The following is an 18,845-nucleotide window of genomic DNA, read 5'->3' as shown; positions in this document are numbered from 1 at the left end:
TATGTTGTCAGTGGTATCCTTTTAGAGGCGAGCGCGGGGCCGGGTTGACTCGTCCCATCTATGTCCAAATCAGCTTGCTGTACTTGCTGCCGTGGACAGGCCCGTTTGAGTGGATACTTATTATGCTGTCAGTGTTTTCTTTGGAGAGCGGCTCCACTGGGTTGAGTTGTTCTGCACTGCTTTTCGGATGAGCCCCCGCTCTTAAAGATAGGGTGCCAGTGTTTACTTCATTTGTGGCAGCGTCAGGTGTCCTTTCAAGCCCGGCATTAACATAGCCCACTGTTATTGCGGTATTGCATCAGCGCTGTGGATCACTGTGAGCACATACACTGCTGGGTGTCAGTGGTTTAAGGACACGGTTACCGCATAACTGCAATTCATCCCCTTTCTTTGTCACTCTGTGGATATTAGTCCCCATCTTCTCTCCCTTTTGTTTTCACTCTCTTGTCTTTACAGCTTTTACGAGGAAGATGGCTTCACAGGTTCTGCTTTGATCTGGGGGAAAAAAGAAGAAGCATTTACTATCTCCTGTCCAGTCCCCATAATCATCTCCAGAAAGTGTGTATATGAGAGAGTGTTTCAAACGGATGAAGAGAAGAAATTCACAACTCGTTTTTTCTATTTCATCTACCTAATTAAAATTGTTTTCCCGGAGAGCATTGTTTGTTTATTTCACTGATATTGTGTCATTTTTGTTTTCAAGGCAACGCCTGTCAGTGATGTCTACGCTACTTGTTTAAGCTGCACGATATGCGTTGCCCCTACGCAGGCAGCAGTTTATAAAAAGTTGGGGGAAGACGTGACTCGAGGATTAAAGGCATTCCTCAGTGGCGGTACGGTGCCAAAATAATTTTGTTCTAAAACCCACTGTTTTAAAGTTATACCTCCTCTTAAAACATGATTGAGGAAACAAATAATGGTATTTATTTCAATTATAATGTATTGATATTAGATGGAATCTTCAAGTCTGGTTTTGATATACTGTGTACAACTCTATATTGGTGCCAAGACCCATGATTGTGCTCACAATATAGGCGAAGATTTCTGTTCAGCTTCCAACTCAAACTGTTGAATATTCAACGTAAAACTAAGGAAACAGCAATGTGTGTTTACTTTTCCTTCAGCATCACATAATGAGCTCGAGCCAGCTATTGTGCAATGTGACTGTTGGGAAGGCCTGCCCACATCAAAGACCTGCTCCAGTTTGGTGGAGGAAGCTCACACTTAAGTTTATCTTCTTCGTAAGAATTTAAAAAAGAAAAGTTTTTGGGTTTGTGGGATTTACAGTGTGCTGAAAACCTGACACAAATAATGACAATCAAAAGCACCAGCGCCAGATAAGGCTTTAGTGAAACAAGACAGTTCGAGCCGTTTATGAGAAGCTGGTGGCGATAAATCCTCCATTTCCGTGTGCCGTCACCATTCTTGTATGAAATCTATTATAAAATCAGGTTTTAGAGGAGAGCTGTTTTCCAGTAAGCCTATTGTTATGACCTGAAACAACAGTGACGCAAAGCATGTTGTGCTTCACATGAAAAGTTAAAAAAGTTCTTCTCTCAACTGGAAAATCTACTGTTGGTCTGCGTCTCCCCACATAAGTATGAAACCAACTGCTGAATGCGACAAGTTGACACATGCATGTTGTGGAAAGTCATTCTCGAAAAAGGCTGCCTGGAAATCACCAAGTGAAATAGAAGAAGGTGAGGCAGACTGAGGCTACACAAGGAGGAAAATGACAGTATTCACTCACAAGGAGTGCACTGAGCGTTGCAGATTTGTGATGAGAAAGCTCTGTGAGGATGGTTTGTATTATAACTTGTGTTGGGTGTGTCAAGCTGAGAGTCTGCCTTGGTCTTTGTGCTTGCATAGTAGGTTTAAGGAGCTATGATTTTATGGAATTTATTTAACCCTACATTTACCCTATATATTCAATTAAAGGCACTGAAAACATATTGTCTCAATCAGCTTTTGAAGTAGTGTTGGTTTACCAATGTTGCAACAGTTTTGGTTGTTCAAAGGTGCTAAATTGGAAATTCAGAGCACATCTGTCGCCTCCACACGGCTCTCAGCATGGCGACGGCTCAGCCGGCGTCTCGCAGCTAACGGTGCAAACAGCGCTAACAGTGCCAACGACGGAAAACAAGGTCGACAGTGCTGACAGAGCTGTAGTGTATAGGGGGAACCGTAAGGGCTTCCGCAACAACGCCATCAGTCGGGACAACTTCATCAGCTGTAACTGTTAAAGATTTAATAAATAATAGCTCAGGGTGTATTTTTCTAAACTTTGATTGTTACTTCAGGAAATTGTAACATAAAGAAGATGACAAAAAAATGCAACATAAAGTCATCAGTGATAATAACATGGGTGATAAAATGACGAGTACTGCAGTCCCACAAAACAAGAAAAAAAATAATGATGGTGGTAAAGCAACATCACATAAACCACAAACACAGACAATGATTTCTAAGAGGCTCAGTGTGACTTCATGCTGATTAGGAGGAAGGAGACAGTAGTGACACACACCTGTGTGTCCCATTGTCTGCCTCAACAACATGCAATGCACAAAGACAGACTTCATTCATGTCTCTCCTCACACACACTGTCATCATTTTCCTCTTAGCTGTCGGTCATCCCGTCCTGCGGACCCCGCCTCCTACGGAAACACAGGAGGTTGTCCGACACGTGATTAATTCAGTATGGCGGAGCTGTTGACCGAATGAGTTTTTACGTTACCGACGGGTCCTAAAACCCTGAACCGTGGATGCTCCTGGAGACCAGCCATTTGCGCCAAAGGGTGCTCTCAACTCAGGTAGCGTTTCTTTTCTGTCTTTAAAAAAACACACACACAAGTACACAGTCGTCCCTTTGGCTCGAACGTGTAGAGAGAACCATGGCTCATAAAGTATGTTTATGTTGTAGGCTAACGTCAGTGGGTCTCTGCGCTTCTCCTCCTCGGAGTCAAGCGGAGTTGCAGTTATTCTGCTACACTTGACTTGGTTTTTTCCCCGTTTGTATCGTATCAACAGAAGGAAAAGTGAAAGTGTTGCGCAACACATGGTTCAGAATCACCAGTTTGGAGTGGACTTAAAAAAACTGTCGACTATACGTGTTGTGCAACGTTGTTACTATCGATATAAGTGGGACTTCTAATGCCACTGTGAAGCTAGCGACATTGTTTGAAACTGTCTAAAAACAGGCTGTCATGTCGGAAAAGTGACTTTTATGGACAGCGGACGACTAATACTTGCACATTTTCAAACTTATGTTCCTTTATGTGAGTTGTGCTGCAGCACAGCGCCGTGTACGTTTTTTCCCCCATCGTGCGTTCCCTCCCAAGTGTGAGGTTAATGTAAACAGTTAACAGATGTAGCGGAGAATTTGGTCACCTTGTAACAATTGTTTCTCAGCACGGTGACCGACGTCACGCGTTAACAGGGAACATTCTAGTGCAGTAAGACGTTTGTCTCCTCAATGACGATAGCTCTGCTCAAGACTATCCTCTGCACACATTTCTATAAATACCACAGGCTGTAGGCTACGTGTGTGTGTGTGTGATGGAGGTTTCTGCTGAGGTTGAACTGCCGCTGCCACAGCTTTGGGTGTAAACTTGTGTCTTCGTGAAGTGTAAACACAAGAGAGCAGCACGACGACGCTGACGTTAGTTTCCAGCTTGTAGTGTCCGATGTGTCGGCACTTTAGCGGAAAGTTAATATATATTGAGCGACCAATTTCTATATTTTTTTACATGTTAATTATTGTCGTGAAAGCTTTGTAGGCATCATAGTTCAAGCCTTAAAGCTGTTTAAAGCCTACTTTAAGATTTTCTTAATTTTAAAAAATGTTATTAATGAAAGCTAAAATAAAGATTATTTCAAAGCAGTCTGTCCATCCAGGAAGCGATGGATAGAACCCCCATCCATTTACACTTGTCAAACCTGGACTAGTTAACAAGTAGGTTTCTGTAACTGTTTAAAAAAAGAAAGCTTTATTTTATCATATTAGATTTGACAAGTCTGAGTAAAGACTATTTTGTTCTAGACCTTGTCTGACGCGGTCTAGACTTTTTTTTCACCAATGGAATAAAGATTTCACAAATCTGAAACTGTTTTAACAGTTTCTGGAGTCTACTTGTTCATGAAGCCCAGGAGTGACAGGTGTATACCTATGTCTTAAGCTAAACCTGATCTATTATTGTCTGGATGAAGAACACAAAGTGGAATCGAAATCTTTTGCTTTAAAAAAACAAACAAAACAAATGTTTCACAAATCTGAAAGCGGGTTTTAAACAGTGTTCTGGCTTTCATTTGTTTTGCTGACACCCATTCGCGACAACAAGCATTTAAAAAAAACAACTGAGAATCGGTCGCTCGATATTATTCTCTAAACTTTTCCCTTAGCATTTACAAACCGGAAGCTAACTCCGGCGCCGTGACAGCTGGGGGCTGTGCATCTGAACCGCTAAGACTCCCTTTAAGCCTCCACTAGTGGAAACTATTCCCTCAGCGTTACGAGCTCTGGAGGGCCGCTGTTTGGCGTTCGTAAACTCCGGGGCCCCACAGGAACAAGGTCGCTGCAGCCTTCTGAAAAACATCTTGGCTCAGCGTGCTCCTCTTTAAAGGATGACTCTGCTGAGAGCGCAGTCCTGATTGGAGCAGAAGTAAAACAGGATCTTCTTTGTCGCCGGATATTCCTCGTTTCATGTCAGCTGAGCATTTCTTTTGCACAAACGACGGTCCATAAGTGGCTGAAGACGTCTATGTTTTAGCCCTTTTTTAAATTGCTGATGATATACCAAGTCAGTGAGTGAGAAGGAGTGGCTATTCATACAAGTAGAAATGTATTCCGACAAATAAGCGCTATACTGAAGGGACTACCACTCGTCCCTGCACAGTATTAAAAATGTTGCATTGTAAGTACTAAGGGGTGAAAGTATTATACAGTTAAATTCTACAGTGATGTGAAAGATTCAGGATAAATCAGTCCTTTTAAGTCAAAAGAGCTCTGATTATTATGTGACTGAAATGTTTCTTTTTACGCTAAAATAATCCCAGTAATCATCCATAATAATATTTTACATGAATCACCAGTTAGTGGCACAAAGCAGTGGGGGGCTTAGTGGCAATCGGAGTCCTCCTACACAAAGAGGAAGCGCTCACAGCTCTATGTGTGTGATGTTTATTCCAGGAGTTGTTTTGTTATTAATATGTTGTAAATCACCTTTCTGTTGTCTGGCTGGTGATCGTGCTGTGTGTAGAATGTGCAACATGTCTCATGGCTGCACTGCATTGTGGTCTTTATAGGCTACCGATGGTGGAAAGATAATTACTTCTGCCTCTTTTTAACTGATTTCTCTTTGCGTTATTGTTGAATATTTTGTGCAAAATTGAGTGTAGATGGAAGCTCTTTCACTTGGATTGTGAGTAACTGAGAGTAAACACCTGGCATTTAAATTTCACATTTTAAACAGTTGGAAAGATGTCACCCACTCAAACTGCACACACACCTTATTTGTGCTAAAATGACACTGATAAACAACAAAATGGATTTGGGGATCAAAGGTACACAGAGATATTTTTTTTAATCACTGTTAATGCATTTCAGTTAGTGAGTGTCTCCTTCAAAGAAACCCTCTTTGTGAATGAAACACCTGCAGTAAATTGAAGTCACCGCCTCACATTTGAAGTTTGTGTGTGTGTGCACATTAGTGAAACTAAAGTGTCTACTCATTATGTATTGTGGGATTTCTGATGCACAAACGTAAAATAATAGTCAATGGATGACTGCAGTGTCTAAAGCCAGTTTCACACAGCCAAGTAGAAAGTTTTTCAGAATACAGGTAATAACCAGATTCATTTCCGTCTAAGGAGGCTAAGAAAATAATTTCTTTGTAAGTGTCTTTAGAAAGACACTTACATATTGCTACTGATATAATTATTGTGATTTTACTACTTCTTCACTTATGAGATATGATATTCCTTTGGTAAAAAAAACGGCCTAGCTTGTTCTAATTCTTTTACTTTGGTTTTGCTATCAAACATATGCTTTCTGAATCAATTCCAGCCCATTACTGATCGGCTCATGGGCCAACTTTCACATCCGTACCAAAGTTTTGGAGCTCTTCATTCTTGTTCTTTACTTGCCCCCTACGTTTGCCTCTTGTTCTCTCATTAATAAGGCCATTTAGCACCGTTCCATTGTGCTTCGTCAGGACCCGGACCTGGCTTTCCAACTTCCTCCCATCAGTTATCTGGCACTGGGGAAGCTTGCTTGTTTGTGGACATTTTGTGGATGTTGTCACGCTAATAGATACTAATGGGATCTATTAATGCCACCGTTGTTGTCGGGGACAGATAAGGTGACAGGACCAGAAATGTGTGCACTGCTTGAGAGGGTCTTCCCTTCAACGCAACTGCCATCCAGCATATTAATGTGTCTTTGTCCTCGGTCTCTCCATTACATGCATTGTTTGAGATGCCACTAATGAAACTCGAGGGAATCCGTTGTTTCACCACAGTCTTTGAGCAAACACTTTTTTTTCACTGCCATTCATCTAAACCCACCATTTCCACCTTTTTGTATTTATTGTCTTCATTTTTGGAGTAAACAGAAAACACCAAGGTCAATGGAATCAATCATTACACAGTTACTTCATCTTTTCTCATTAGGCTTACTGTTGCGCAACTTAATAAAAGAAAAGGAAGTTGGATATCGGCCAGAGAAGCAGTAAAAGTAGACAAGAGGAAGATTCAAGGCAGTAAAAGGGACACCGAGCGTTTAATGGGCAGCTATACAGAAGCTCTCAGCCTCAACTGATGTGATTTGAGGCTTGATGAATCCTTGTGGTTACCCAATGAGTTCATGGCTGCAAAACATTCTCCCAGATTCAGTCCTTCCTACCCTGTTGTGCCTCCCCAATAATACACCCGTTTTAGCTCCTTTGTGCTCCGCCGGGACTTTGTCCTGACTTTGAACCAATCCTAGCTCGGTTAGCAAGTGTTGGAAGGGTTGGCAGTTGGGAAAGGCATCCTTGTTTGTGGACATGTTGTGGATGTCACGCTAATGGTTACTAATTGAGTCTATTAATGGCATCGCGGTGTTGGATACGAGCTTGGTGACGGGATCCTGTGGTGCACAGGCACACTCAAACCAGCAGGACTGTGCAAACTGTCCCACCACCCTGCCCCCTACTCGCATAGTCATCCCATCCAATCAGGGGCCTCAATGATCCGCTGCCATGTTGCGTTACAATGATCAATATAAAATTAGCCACAGGTTGACAGTTTATCTTTATTTTTGTCTTTCACAGATTTTAACCTGTGTACGAAAGGCCTGCATGGCAGTTTGTAAATTGCAGATCGATATTGCAAATCCGGTATATACATGTTTTTTTAGACTCAGTTATTTGTGATTGTGTACAAACTAGATCCATTTAACTGCAGGCAACTGATTACATAAAGATAGGAAAGGTGGATTCACTTTTACAGTCAATTTTTTTTTAGGTACTACTTCTTACTGTGAAACTTCTGGATAGGTCTTCCCGACTTGCAAGAATCTCCCAGTGATCACAGAGCCTCTTGAAAGATGAAGTGATTGGTCGATTTTATACATCTCTGAGACGAACATTGCCAGCAGGAGTTGACATCACAGTTGCTGTTTTCGCTAATCCATCTGGTCAGTGATTTTGTTGCTTTTTTATTGCGATACCTGTCGGTCCTCAAAACTGGACGCAAAGCCCCAAAGCAAACATTGCTTCTAACGGAGCTTAAAAACGACAAAAGTCAAGCAGTGCTTTCATCACCCGGTCAGGCGGTGAGTCCAAATGAGAGGAGCTAAATGGTCATGGCCAAAGTTCAAAGAATCTGATCTTTGGCTCAGTGTTCTTCTTGAGCAGTTTAGCGTGAAGCCATGCAGTTCCTTTGGTCGGGCTTCAGTGCTCCCCGAGTTAAAAATAAATAAATAAAGGGATTTACTCGGTTGTCAGATCATGTGAAAGCAGCTTCACACATTGGCTCACACTGTGGTACGAAACTCTTGCATCCAAAAAAGGAGTACAGTAAATGCCTGCTGTCATTTAGAAGAAAAGAAAAATGGGTGAAAAAAGAAGTTCTTAGTGCAGAATCAGAGATGACTAAAGGTTGGCGTGGATAATAAATAACGGAGACGCTGAGAGAAAGTTAAATACACGGGCTAAAGAGTGAGAGTGACAGTGGAAGAGTGCTAGTAATAAAGAAAGGGAAGTTGAGTGGGCTTTTGCCATTCACAGTACTTGGCAAGCTGCTCGGAAAGATGCTACTTCCTGCTTTTTATTGGACTCAGAATAGTTGGCCTTTTGTTGTCAGGGTAACAATGCACCGGTGTTTGGTTTTCCATTAACAACAGACTTGTGTTTGCGTGTGTATTACCACCGTGTCCTCGTTATTACCGCGGGGCAGTTGACAGTATGTCAAACGACACGACCGCTCAAATCTAGAACATGCCATACAATCATCTTCACGTTTGTCTGTGTCGCCATGTTGTAAACTAAGATCCCACAAAGATCCCACAGCTCACATTTATAAAACCTCAGACAGGGCTGGTCCATGTGCTTCATCGTGATGTGCCATTATATTTTATGCCAACAATTTTAATCCCCCAACCCAACATTTCTCTCCAGGTTTCACAGGAATTCTCTCTCTCTCTCTCACACACACACACACACACACACACACACACACACACACACACACACACACATGCAGGGAAACATGGCACTCTCCAGCATTTTTCCCAAACCTAAAAGTTTAAACATACCTATAGAGTTTCAGCTGTCTGGGTTTGAGGGAGCCAACCTAAGTGAAGTTCGCGTGACTCCCCATTGTCTTTTGATTCTCCTCTGTGCCGTACTTGTTTCACTTTGAAATAAGACATAAGCTTTTCAATAGAAGATGCATGATGTTATTGGTGTGAGGGGTAGTTTTTGGTTAGCCACAGCTACAGTCACATGTTGTTTTGATAAGATAAGATATCAGTTTTTTTTGCTTAAAAGTTTTCATAATTATCATTTCAAGGGAATCTTTATTCATTTTAAGAAGGGCTTTTGTCTCGTTTTACAAATGAGCTCTTAATTCATTTCAGCTTGTCTTAAAATGCAAAAGAAGCATTGGGCAGATCCCTGTATTACAAGTGTATTTAAAGTGACTTAATTTGGAATAATTGTATTTGTGATATCTTTGGCCTTACAAGCATTTGTGCACAACTCAAGTGACAGGTCATACGTATAGCATAGCCCTCTCATCCTCATGTTTAAATGCTCTAAGTCAGGGGTCTCAAACTCATTTTCACTCTGGGCCACATCAGCATCACGGTTGCCCTCAAAGGGCCGGTTGTAAATGTAAAACGGTGTAAATGTAACTTCTCCTAACATATTGGTAAATAACTGTCTCTGCATTTGATTATTGTTTATTCAAGTGTATAAATATTGTACAAGCAGTTATATAAATGTAAAAATATATTTAAGGACATTTCTGTTATTATAATTTAAATCCTTTTAATTTAGGGTTAAGAAACCCACATTACTCTATCAAACTATTAAAGAAAATAGCAAAGACAAATATCAAACACAAGTTATTACAATAACTTTGTTCAAAGCTTAAAATCTTTTCAAGGGTGCGTTTGCACAATCCCACGTGAAGTATTTTATGTGTTTTAAAGCCACGTTTAAAGTAGTCTTCAATGTACTCACAATACATTTCCATTTCAAGTGTACAGTAACCAACCAAAGAGCTGCTTCTATGACTGTTGTGTTTAAGTATCTCATAACTTCGACTTTCTATCTCATAACTTCGACTTTCTATCTCATAACTTCGACTTTCTATCTCATAACTTCGACTTCCTATCTCATCATTTTGACTTTCTATCTCAGAATTATGACTTTCTATCATAATTTTGACTTTCTATCTCAGAATTTCTTTCTATATATCACAGTTATTACTTTCTATCTCAGAATTTCGACTATGGGGATATTTTTATTATCAAGTCTAACTTTTAATAATAAAAATTATTTTTTTCTTTTGCTGGCGGATTCGCGGGCCACATAAAATGACGTGGCGGGCCGATTCGGCCCGCGGGCCTTGAGTTTGAGACCCCTGCTCTAAGTTCTGTCAGTCATCTTACATATATAAAAGTTAATTTGCAGGAGAATGCAGCACAGCAGAATAGCTCATGTTCAGACAGATTGGAGAGTGAGGGTATCAGATGTTTTCCCTCAGAGATCAGAGTCGGGGGGGCTGCAGGTGGATGCTGGCTCGTCACACAGCAGCCCAGTCGGCAGAATTGTTTTTGGCATTGTTCGATTTTGCAAACCAAAGGGATATGTTGAACGTCTACGTTTGTGATCTAAAAATACTTTCCATAAATATGTTTCATACCAACCTCGTATCATGCTTGTAGAAATAACAACAATGTGAAATGATTGGTTAGGTTTAGGAAACAAAACTACTTGGTTAAGGGTAGAAAAAAGACCACGTTTTTCTTTTTGTCCAAGTAATGATAATAATAACAATATAACGTAACAACATAACTAGTGTAAATAGATAACCGCCCTTTGAGGACTTTCCTATGTAATGTTAAATGTTACGTAACAAGCGTTAAATCACTGTTTAACTGTTGGTTTCAGAAGGGACACGAACAACAGCCTCCTGGGTGAAAGTCTTCTGGTTTAGACTCCTCCCATCAGCCCTTGGTGGACAGTCTCGCTTCTTTATGCTGGTTATTGTACCACGTAGCTTTCAACAACAGCCGCTCGATACACTTCCTCCCTTGCTCTTACGCGCTGCTCGTTTTCCCACGTCACTTGCTGTGACCGAATGCAAAAACGTCCCCAGGAAACGTATCCGTTTGCTAAAAAGTCCATACTTTAATGGTGCCCGGGCTTTTAGAGCCCCGTACCGAGGAAGACGATCCCCTGGTGCCCGTCTTGTCCCCGTTCAGCCGATTGACGTGATGTCCTGCGGTCGTCGCTGGGCCCAGTTCACTTGCAAACACGAACAAGCAGCAGAGAGTGTCACGTTACTGCTTCACTGTCACTTTGTCTCCTCAAACATGTGCTCACTCACTCTCTCTCCTCCTGCCCCGCTTCTCCTCCTCCACCTCTTTTACTCCCATGTCACCTCGGACTTTAAGCCTCCATCCATCTAAAGGACGAAGGGTTCAGTTTGGCACAGTCATGCCCTCGATCAGAAATATTCTGACGCTGCCCTGTCAGCAGTGAAATGCAATGATTTAAATAAAAAAATAAAAAAATTTAAAGACTACACTTTTTTTTTACTATGTTTGCCGACAACAAAGAAAAATCAGGAACACGTCACTCAATAGCATACTGCCGGTGCTGCTAATCTCACTCGTCCGCTGAATTATTCATAGTCAATTAGGGCTGAGAGGCTGAAGCTGTCTTCATGGCTCAAGTGCATTTTCAATGATTCATTTCACGAGCCACGCAAGGGGTCTCTTAATTGTTGTTTACTGCTCGCTATACCCGACCACATGTTATTTTTATGCCGTCGTGATTACTCCCGGCAGCGCTTCGGAGTGCTTGGGAAATGAAGTCCATTACGGGGGGGGGGGGTCCTGAGAGGTGTTTTCCTGTCGAGCGCCGTGGAACGTTTTCCAGGGTTCCAAAACATTTGCTGCACGAGAACAAGAAACCTCATCCCATGTTGAGTGTCAGTCGGTGGAAACGAGACCCGTGAAGAGATGTTGGCGGTGCATTTTATGGTTCTACTGTGCTGTAAAAATACCTGCAGCTTTATACACGGATTCATTTTTAATAGGATCCCCGAAGAACAGTTGAAATTGCAGAAAAAGTGAAATCATATGGAAGGAACAAAAAAACCTACAGCTAACTCTGCTGACCTCTACCGCAAACTGCAGTTTGATGGCGTTAGAAAAGGAACAGGTTTGCTGGCACTATTTTTAGTTTTATTTGTTTGGGTGTGGCAAACAGAGAATATGAGAGAACTAAATGCCCGAGGTCATGGCTGATATAGTATGACAAGCTGTAAAAGCACAGTCTGAATTCTTCTGTGGCAGACATATCTTTGAGGAAAAAAAAAAAAGGCGGCTGCCCTCCAGTCGACACCTCATACCTCAGCAAATCCTCCTGTGAGTATTCCTGCTGTCAATCAAAGCATTGTCCACATACTATCAAATCCATCCACACACATCTAAACCTTCCCTTTGGTCATTTTGCCCCTGGCCTGAAGGATGAGGTGCTTTTATTTCTTCACATTTAAAGGTGCTGAATTAGTCATTCAAAGCATATCTATTGCCTCCACGCGGCTCTCAAAATGGCGACGCTTAAGCCGGCGGCTTGCAGCTAACGGTGCCGAAATCGCTAACTGTGCAAACAACGGCAGCAGTGCCGACAGAGCTAACGGTGTTTACCTGAGGGGGAAGCAGCAGGTGAGCGCTTTACGCTTCCTCAGCTGTAGCCGAGGTCATCAGACCGGCGGCTGTGACTAATCAGGTGGGGCGCGCTCACGTGCACTAAAAGCACGCTAGGCCGGCTCCTTATCTATAAATCCTGAGAAAAAACAATTTGTGTGTGATTAAATGTAAAATAATTTTTACCGCCATTTCCGCATCACCTTATATTATCTCGAATCGGTAAAACCTGCCATTTAGAAGTGATATACGTTTGATCAATCACTTTGTTTTATACATGTGCTTTTGAAAACGTACCTAATGTTAAATACTTTAGAAATGAGACCAGAAATAATCGGCTTATCTTATTGTTTTCATTTACACTCATCAGTTAAACAAACGCAATGTTCACCCGCCTTTCATATTAGATTCAATGTCATAGGTAGGCTACAATTATCAGACAACCATACGAACATTCAGGCTCCCTCGTGTGGCGCAAATGTGTACTGCAGATGTGAATGATAAATGAAAGAATATACTACTAGAAGTTCTGCAAATCTATTTGGTGACCCTAAATAAAATGTTGTGCGACCCACCTATGGGTCCCCAACCCGGTGTTTGGGAAAGACCGGTAATGGAGACCCTTTAATGCTAATGAACGAGCTGGAATTTTGTCGTTGGCTTTAAAGGGCTGTTTTTCTTCTGCGATAGTTCCTGATGAGTGAAGTAAGACCCTGGAGAATCCTGGCAGTAACGTTGTTTCCATGAGATTTTATTTGGCCACGCAGTGCTCGCACCTTCTTTCCACTGAACTCCTTCGTTTGACAGTAATTCAGGTCAACAGCTTTCGAGTTACGGCAACTCTGTGTGTGTGTGTGTGTGTGTGTGTGTGTGTGTGTGTGTGTGTATTTGAGAGTGCGTACACACTCTATCATGGCCTCTGTGGCTCTACTGCTGCTCTCATCGCCACTCGTCTGTGTTCTGCTCTGTTGACACCTGTTAGATGTGACAGAGGTGAGCGGTAGCTTCTGCCTGTAAGGGTTGAATAGCCAGAGGCTTCCCTGGGTGTGTGTGTGTGTGTGTGTGTGTGTGTGTGTGTGTGTGTATTTACATGCTCCTTGAAGTTGTAATTGCACAACACACACACACACACAGACCAGCCGGTATGAGTAGTTTTCTTCCTCTTTCTCTTCCGCTATTGACTCTTGAGGTAGGTCCAGGTCCTCGTGTTTGCATTCGATTCAGAGGGAAGAGGCTTTCTAGCGAGACGCTGACTCCCACAGCTTGCAATGGTCAGCTGTGGGGTGAAGATATAGTCATGTCACATTTTATTAATTGTGTTTGTAGCTTAGCCACAATGAGACTGTTTTCTCAGGAACATTGGCGTACATGTTTGCAGCGTTTTTTTTTTAATCTCTCTGTCAGAAGACATTCGGAAAGCTTCGCCTGGCTGGGTGTGGTGACAGCACTGACAGTGACTTGCTGTTACATTTTAGATTATGTAAACATGCAATTAGTTTAGTAAATCCAGATGGTCCAAGTGAAACCATATTTATTTGATAAAAAAACCCTCACTTGGAGGAAGCCGAGAGCTGTTTTACATCACTTCTTCTTTACTTTTCTCCACAATAACAGAATTAAATTTTTTAAATTCACAACAGAGTTCATATTTGTAATGGTTTATTTGGTCCAGCATCAAACATTGGCCAAATGTTTTCTTTCCCGAGGAGTTGTTTTAATTCCATTTCTCTTTCACCGCAGTTAAATTCCCGACTTTCTCCGTCGTTGTTGTTGGCTGTGACTCCTCTGTGGCTGGTAGTCTCACTTTGGCAGTTCACCGCTGACCACGCATATTAAACACTTAACTCACACGGCAAGTGGCATATATGGCACCAATTCCTGAACGTCACTGGGGAAAAAAAAAAGGCTTAGTTAAGGGATATATATTATGCGTGTGAGGTCTTTGTTCCTCTCTGGCCCGTAGTGGCACCACACGTGACCTCAGGTAAACTCACAGGACTTTTGGCTCAATAACGGCGGGGTGGAATAAAAAGTGGACAGGACACCTGCTTTGATTTAGAATATGTCCCGCATGTTTGTTTAAATTGTTATACGAGCATGTATCTGGAATTCCACATGCATATTAAAGCACTATTTCTTTTTTTGGCGTCCACCTCTCAGAGCCTAACTGGAAGGAATCGTGCCCCGTCTCCACCTGTGGCTCCGGTGTGATGAAGCCTTGACGAACAACCGCCCTCTGTCCCGTCCTCGGCCCGGCACCTTCACCCGGCTGGCCGGGGAAAACTCATGGTGCCCGTCAAGTCTGCCTGGCAACGGCAAAGATGAGCTCTCACAGTCGCTCAGGTAAGACGTGAAGAAAAGTTTCTAGAAGGATCGTACAAGAGGAGCTCTTGTGCTTTTCTTCCCACGTGTGGCGGCTTCTTTTGTGTTGAAAAATGTGTTCATGTTCTGTCCATAGTGTGTTCAGGTGTATTCGAACACTTCTGTATTATTTATTCTCACGGTTGTGCTACATGTTTCGGAATACCACTGAGTTACTAAACAAAGCACTTTATCAGGCTTATTTTTGCAAAAAAAAGTTTGAGGCATTTCGTGATTGTGGCGTAATGCACATATAATGAACAGTTTCAATCTGAGTACATGTATGTATGCATTTTGACAACCAGAAGACTTGTAAGGAATGGTAAGTGAAACCCTGCTTGTGACGACATTCTTTTCGCTAAGTTGTTACAGGCTAACTGAGAGCTATCGGTCTTTTTTGATTTGATTGCACCGTGGCGAACGGACCAAAACCCGTAGTTTTGATTTAGCCTTTTCTACAAGGGCTCTTCAATTTGGTTGAGTGATTGTTGAGTTGACGACTTCCTCACCGCATGTTGCATTGTTTTATATCGCAGTTACACAGTGGTGTTCGTCCATGTATGTATTTTTGGTTCTCCTCCCACATGATCAAATGTCAAGATGCATCCACTATATTTATCTGAAACAGCCTAGTGTCAGTGTTATTTCTAATAGTGGTTCTTAAATGAAATACTACAGATGTATTTAGCTCTATAGAACACATCAGAGGAGCAGGATCACTAGTAATATGCTTTTGGTGTCAACAGCCAGGCTACTGCTCGCGCAACGATAGCGCGGCTCTTCCGCGTCCAGTAACTGGCCGTCATTCGGTCATGGATTATATTTCACAGCAGGTTTCTCCTTGCGTCTTCAAAAATGGATTCCCTGGTCTTGTTGACCGTGACCAATGTGGCCTACTAACCCCTCCCTTTTTTTTTTCTTAAATCACAGCCATGGTGCAGATCTGGCTCTTCCTCTTTCCTCAACTGCAGACAAAAGTGGACAAAAGGCCAATTGTGTGTCCTCCCTTTACCCATCATGCTTTGGCTGTCTAGGTCGTATTCAACTTAATGATGTCAGAGCCATTGAGTGATTGTTGCGGTGCTACTGCTCCTGTGTGGCACCATGTGGGCCGCTGGCATCGGCTTCTTTTCTGCGGAACTGCAAGCAGAGATATGTTGTTGTCCCAGCCAAAAGGGTTTGCGTCAGAATGGATGTTTCAGGCCATCCGGATAGCTGTGAACTCTGGCACAGGCCAAAGATATGTGGGATTTATTTTCTTAAATACATCGTGTTATGTAAGAGGAGCAGTTGGACATATTTCCTTTCTTTCTTTTCCTCCTACTCAGATCATTTCCATGCTCCTTCAATTCTCAGTCCTCACAAGTTTTGTTTTTCATCAAATCTTTGATAGTTTTTCTAAAATAACTTACAAATAGAAATACCAGTGTAAAAATGCTTGTTAATTTCCTTTTTCATCATCTGACCTGCTTGTTTGTGGCCAGTAATCCTCTTTTGGAGCAATTACAAAAAAGAAATGGTCCCAACCTGAATCCACAGTTGTCAGTCTGTAATCACAACGCATCTCATTTGGACTATTTCAATAAGGAAAGGAGCCTCTTGTATGCATTCACAATGTGCCAGTTGATGGATGAACATAATCCCACTTTTGTAAAAAAAAACAACGATTTGTTATGATTCATAACATAACGAAGCCAAATTCACAATATACACAAACACCAAAAATAGCCAAGGTGAAGTTCTGTTGAAGTTCTGCACTGAGCCAACATATTCCAACAGCCAGACTTCTCCCCACCCTGAGGAGCACCCGATGTTTAGAACGGAGCTTTCCTCCATTTCGCCTCCTGTTAGTGGTTTGTTTCCCCCTTGTCGCCCTCCTGTCTGTGCGCTGCATGGCTAAGCCCTTTTCCATGTATGACAGATCATCGTTTCCCATTCTGAAAAACGGACCATTTCAGAGCACTGAAGGCCTCTTTTGTCCGCCTTTAAACCTGGGTGGCAAAGAGGCTGGCATGTTGACATGCTGCTTGGCATTTTGAAGCTAGGTTTACGGCCTTGGAGCCCGAGCTGGAACACACACACACAGACAAACTCTCTCATCCCGGCGAGACCCTCCCCTCCTCCGGCTCTCCGGCGGCAGTAATCGGTGGCAGGTCCTGGCTGGGGGGGGGGCTCTTGCGTCAATAAATCGTCACGCGGCTGTGACTCCCCCTCCCTGGAACGCAAACAGAGGCCTGGGGGCCGTCTGCTGCTGGAGGCCTCGTGTAGCTTGTTAAAACCCCCTCTGAGGCCCGGTACAGTCTGACCCAAAAGAAGGCTCATGCTGGGCTCAGTAGTGTTTAGTATTGTTTACCAATCTTACTTGGCATTTTAACTTCCTGGAGGGATCCCAACCTCTTCTTCCTGTCTTATTCACGACGATGCCGGCTGATAATGGCGCTTAAGAAGCCGGTAGAGAATCTGCAGAGTGAGACCAAGGATCCAACAGAACCAAGAGAGCAGTGAGGGTGTGGACGAAAGGAAACGCGTTACCTTAACTCTTTTTTGTTAGAGCAGCGGGTCGGCAGTGTGGGGAGAGGAAGGGAGGGCGGTTGTCTTTTTTTTCGCGTCGGGGTACGGGGGGTGTTGCAAGGAGTTGGTTTTTAAAATAAAATAATAAAATAAACACGCACCTCCTCACTTTTCAGAGTCTTCTTCACACCGCTGAGCCTCGGCAGATGGTTGTGAATTATTCATGTCAAGTTTTTTTTTTTTTTTTTTGGGACGAGCACGGCCATGCGTAGATTTTTATCCCAGAGATTATTCAGTATCGGAGGGGAGGAGTGATTTGAGAGGGCTGACAGCACAATGGGTGCTTTACAAAAGATGGTGGAGTGTAAACAGCTAATGCCAGATAAGACTGTTATCCCCCCCTCCCCCCCCCCCCCCTCTCTATTGTGATAGATGGAACGCTGCAACGTCATTAAGCAGGATTAAAGTATTTTTCGTTTTTTACAGCTGTAACAGTCAAAATGTAGTTTTCACAGTTTTGCAGCCATGTCTTGCTGTAGCATCTTTTAGGTGCTTTGAAGATCTAAAATTGCGGGGATGTGATTTTTAAGCTTTTCCGGTGACACTTTCTTCCTGTCTTGGGTCAGGTTTTCCCTTTTTAAAGCAGATTTTAAACATTTTAGTTGGACACGAGCTGGAGTACTGTAAGAATGCGTATATTGAGTAACCACATTCCACCTCCAGCATTAAACTCGGAGGTAATCAAAGTCGGCTGCTACTGAAAGAGGAGCAGTTTTTAATTCTCTCACTTGCCCTTCCTTCTCTGCTGTCACTCTAATTTCCTATCTGTCTCCCCCCCGTCCCTCTCTCTCTGTCTCTCAGCTTTAATCAGTAACTGTAATAAGGGCTCGCAGTGGAAGCTATCAAAAGCCTGCAGTGGTGGATTAGAAGAGAGTGGCTAGTCCCTGGGCCGGGCCACTGGAAAGTGAAGCGTAATCTTCAAAAAGGGAGATTAACCCCCGCTGGCCCACGCCGGCGATTCCCCATTTACAGGGGCCATCGTCACAGGGGGGAAAAAAGACTCGGGCGGGGGGGGGGGGGGTTAATTGATATGTTTTAGTCCCAAACGTGAAGAAAGTTGCTTTAAAGATGACTGGAGTCAACCGAAGCAGGAGGCAAAGTTAAGTAGACCTTACTCCTCAGAAGTTCTTTCAGAAGTTTCTTTTAGGGAGTAGCGATGCTGCTCGTCTCCGTGCGCCTGCAGCCGCTTTTCACAGCCACGCTGCCGTCTAGTGATTGTCCCAAAGAGCCAGCAGGACACAATAGCGCTCCCCTCCTATCTGCGTTTGATGCATTTGAGTGCTGCAGAACTGTTATTGTTCTCATTTATCCTTGGCTCTGCAAATTTTTTATTTTTTTTTCCTCAATGGAAAGACGGATGGGACTGAGAGTTGAACCAGACTAAACAGAGGCCCTTTTTTAAGAGAACAATGGAAGCTGCTGTGGAGAAATGAGATTACTGCCTCATTATTGTCTTTCTCCACCACAGTTTTCCAGAATATTCCATTCGAGT

General features: G+C 42.8%; 1 protein-coding gene across 4 annotated transcripts in view; it reads left to right on the top strand.

Annotated features, from left to right (window-relative positions):
* Positions 1–2,701: 2,701 nt before the first annotated feature.
* hdac4 (histone deacetylase 4) overlaps positions 2,702–18,845 on the top strand; it is a 125,415-nt gene continuing 109,271 nt past the window's right edge. For all 4 annotated transcript variants that reach the window (XM_076105199.1, XM_076105192.1, XM_076105187.1 and 1 more), the window contains exons 1-2: positions 2,702–2,810; positions 14,582–14,764. In XM_076105199.1, the coding sequence (XP_075961314.1) occupies positions 14,743–14,764 (22 nt within the window). In that variant the 5' untranslated portion in view covers positions 2,702–2,810; positions 14,582–14,742. The remainder of the gene's footprint in view (positions 2,811–14,581; positions 14,765–18,845) is intronic.

The sequence above is a fragment of the Anarhichas minor genome, unplaced genomic scaffold (genome assembly GCF_050575085.1).
Source record: "Anarhichas minor isolate MPS153535 unplaced genomic scaffold, ASM5057508v1 ptg000004l, whole genome shotgun sequence".
NCBI lineage: Eukaryota > Metazoa > Chordata > Actinopteri > Perciformes > Anarhichadidae > Anarhichas > Anarhichas minor.
Note: the sequence above shows the minus strand (reverse complement) of the source record. Positions and strands in the feature narration are given on the sequence as shown.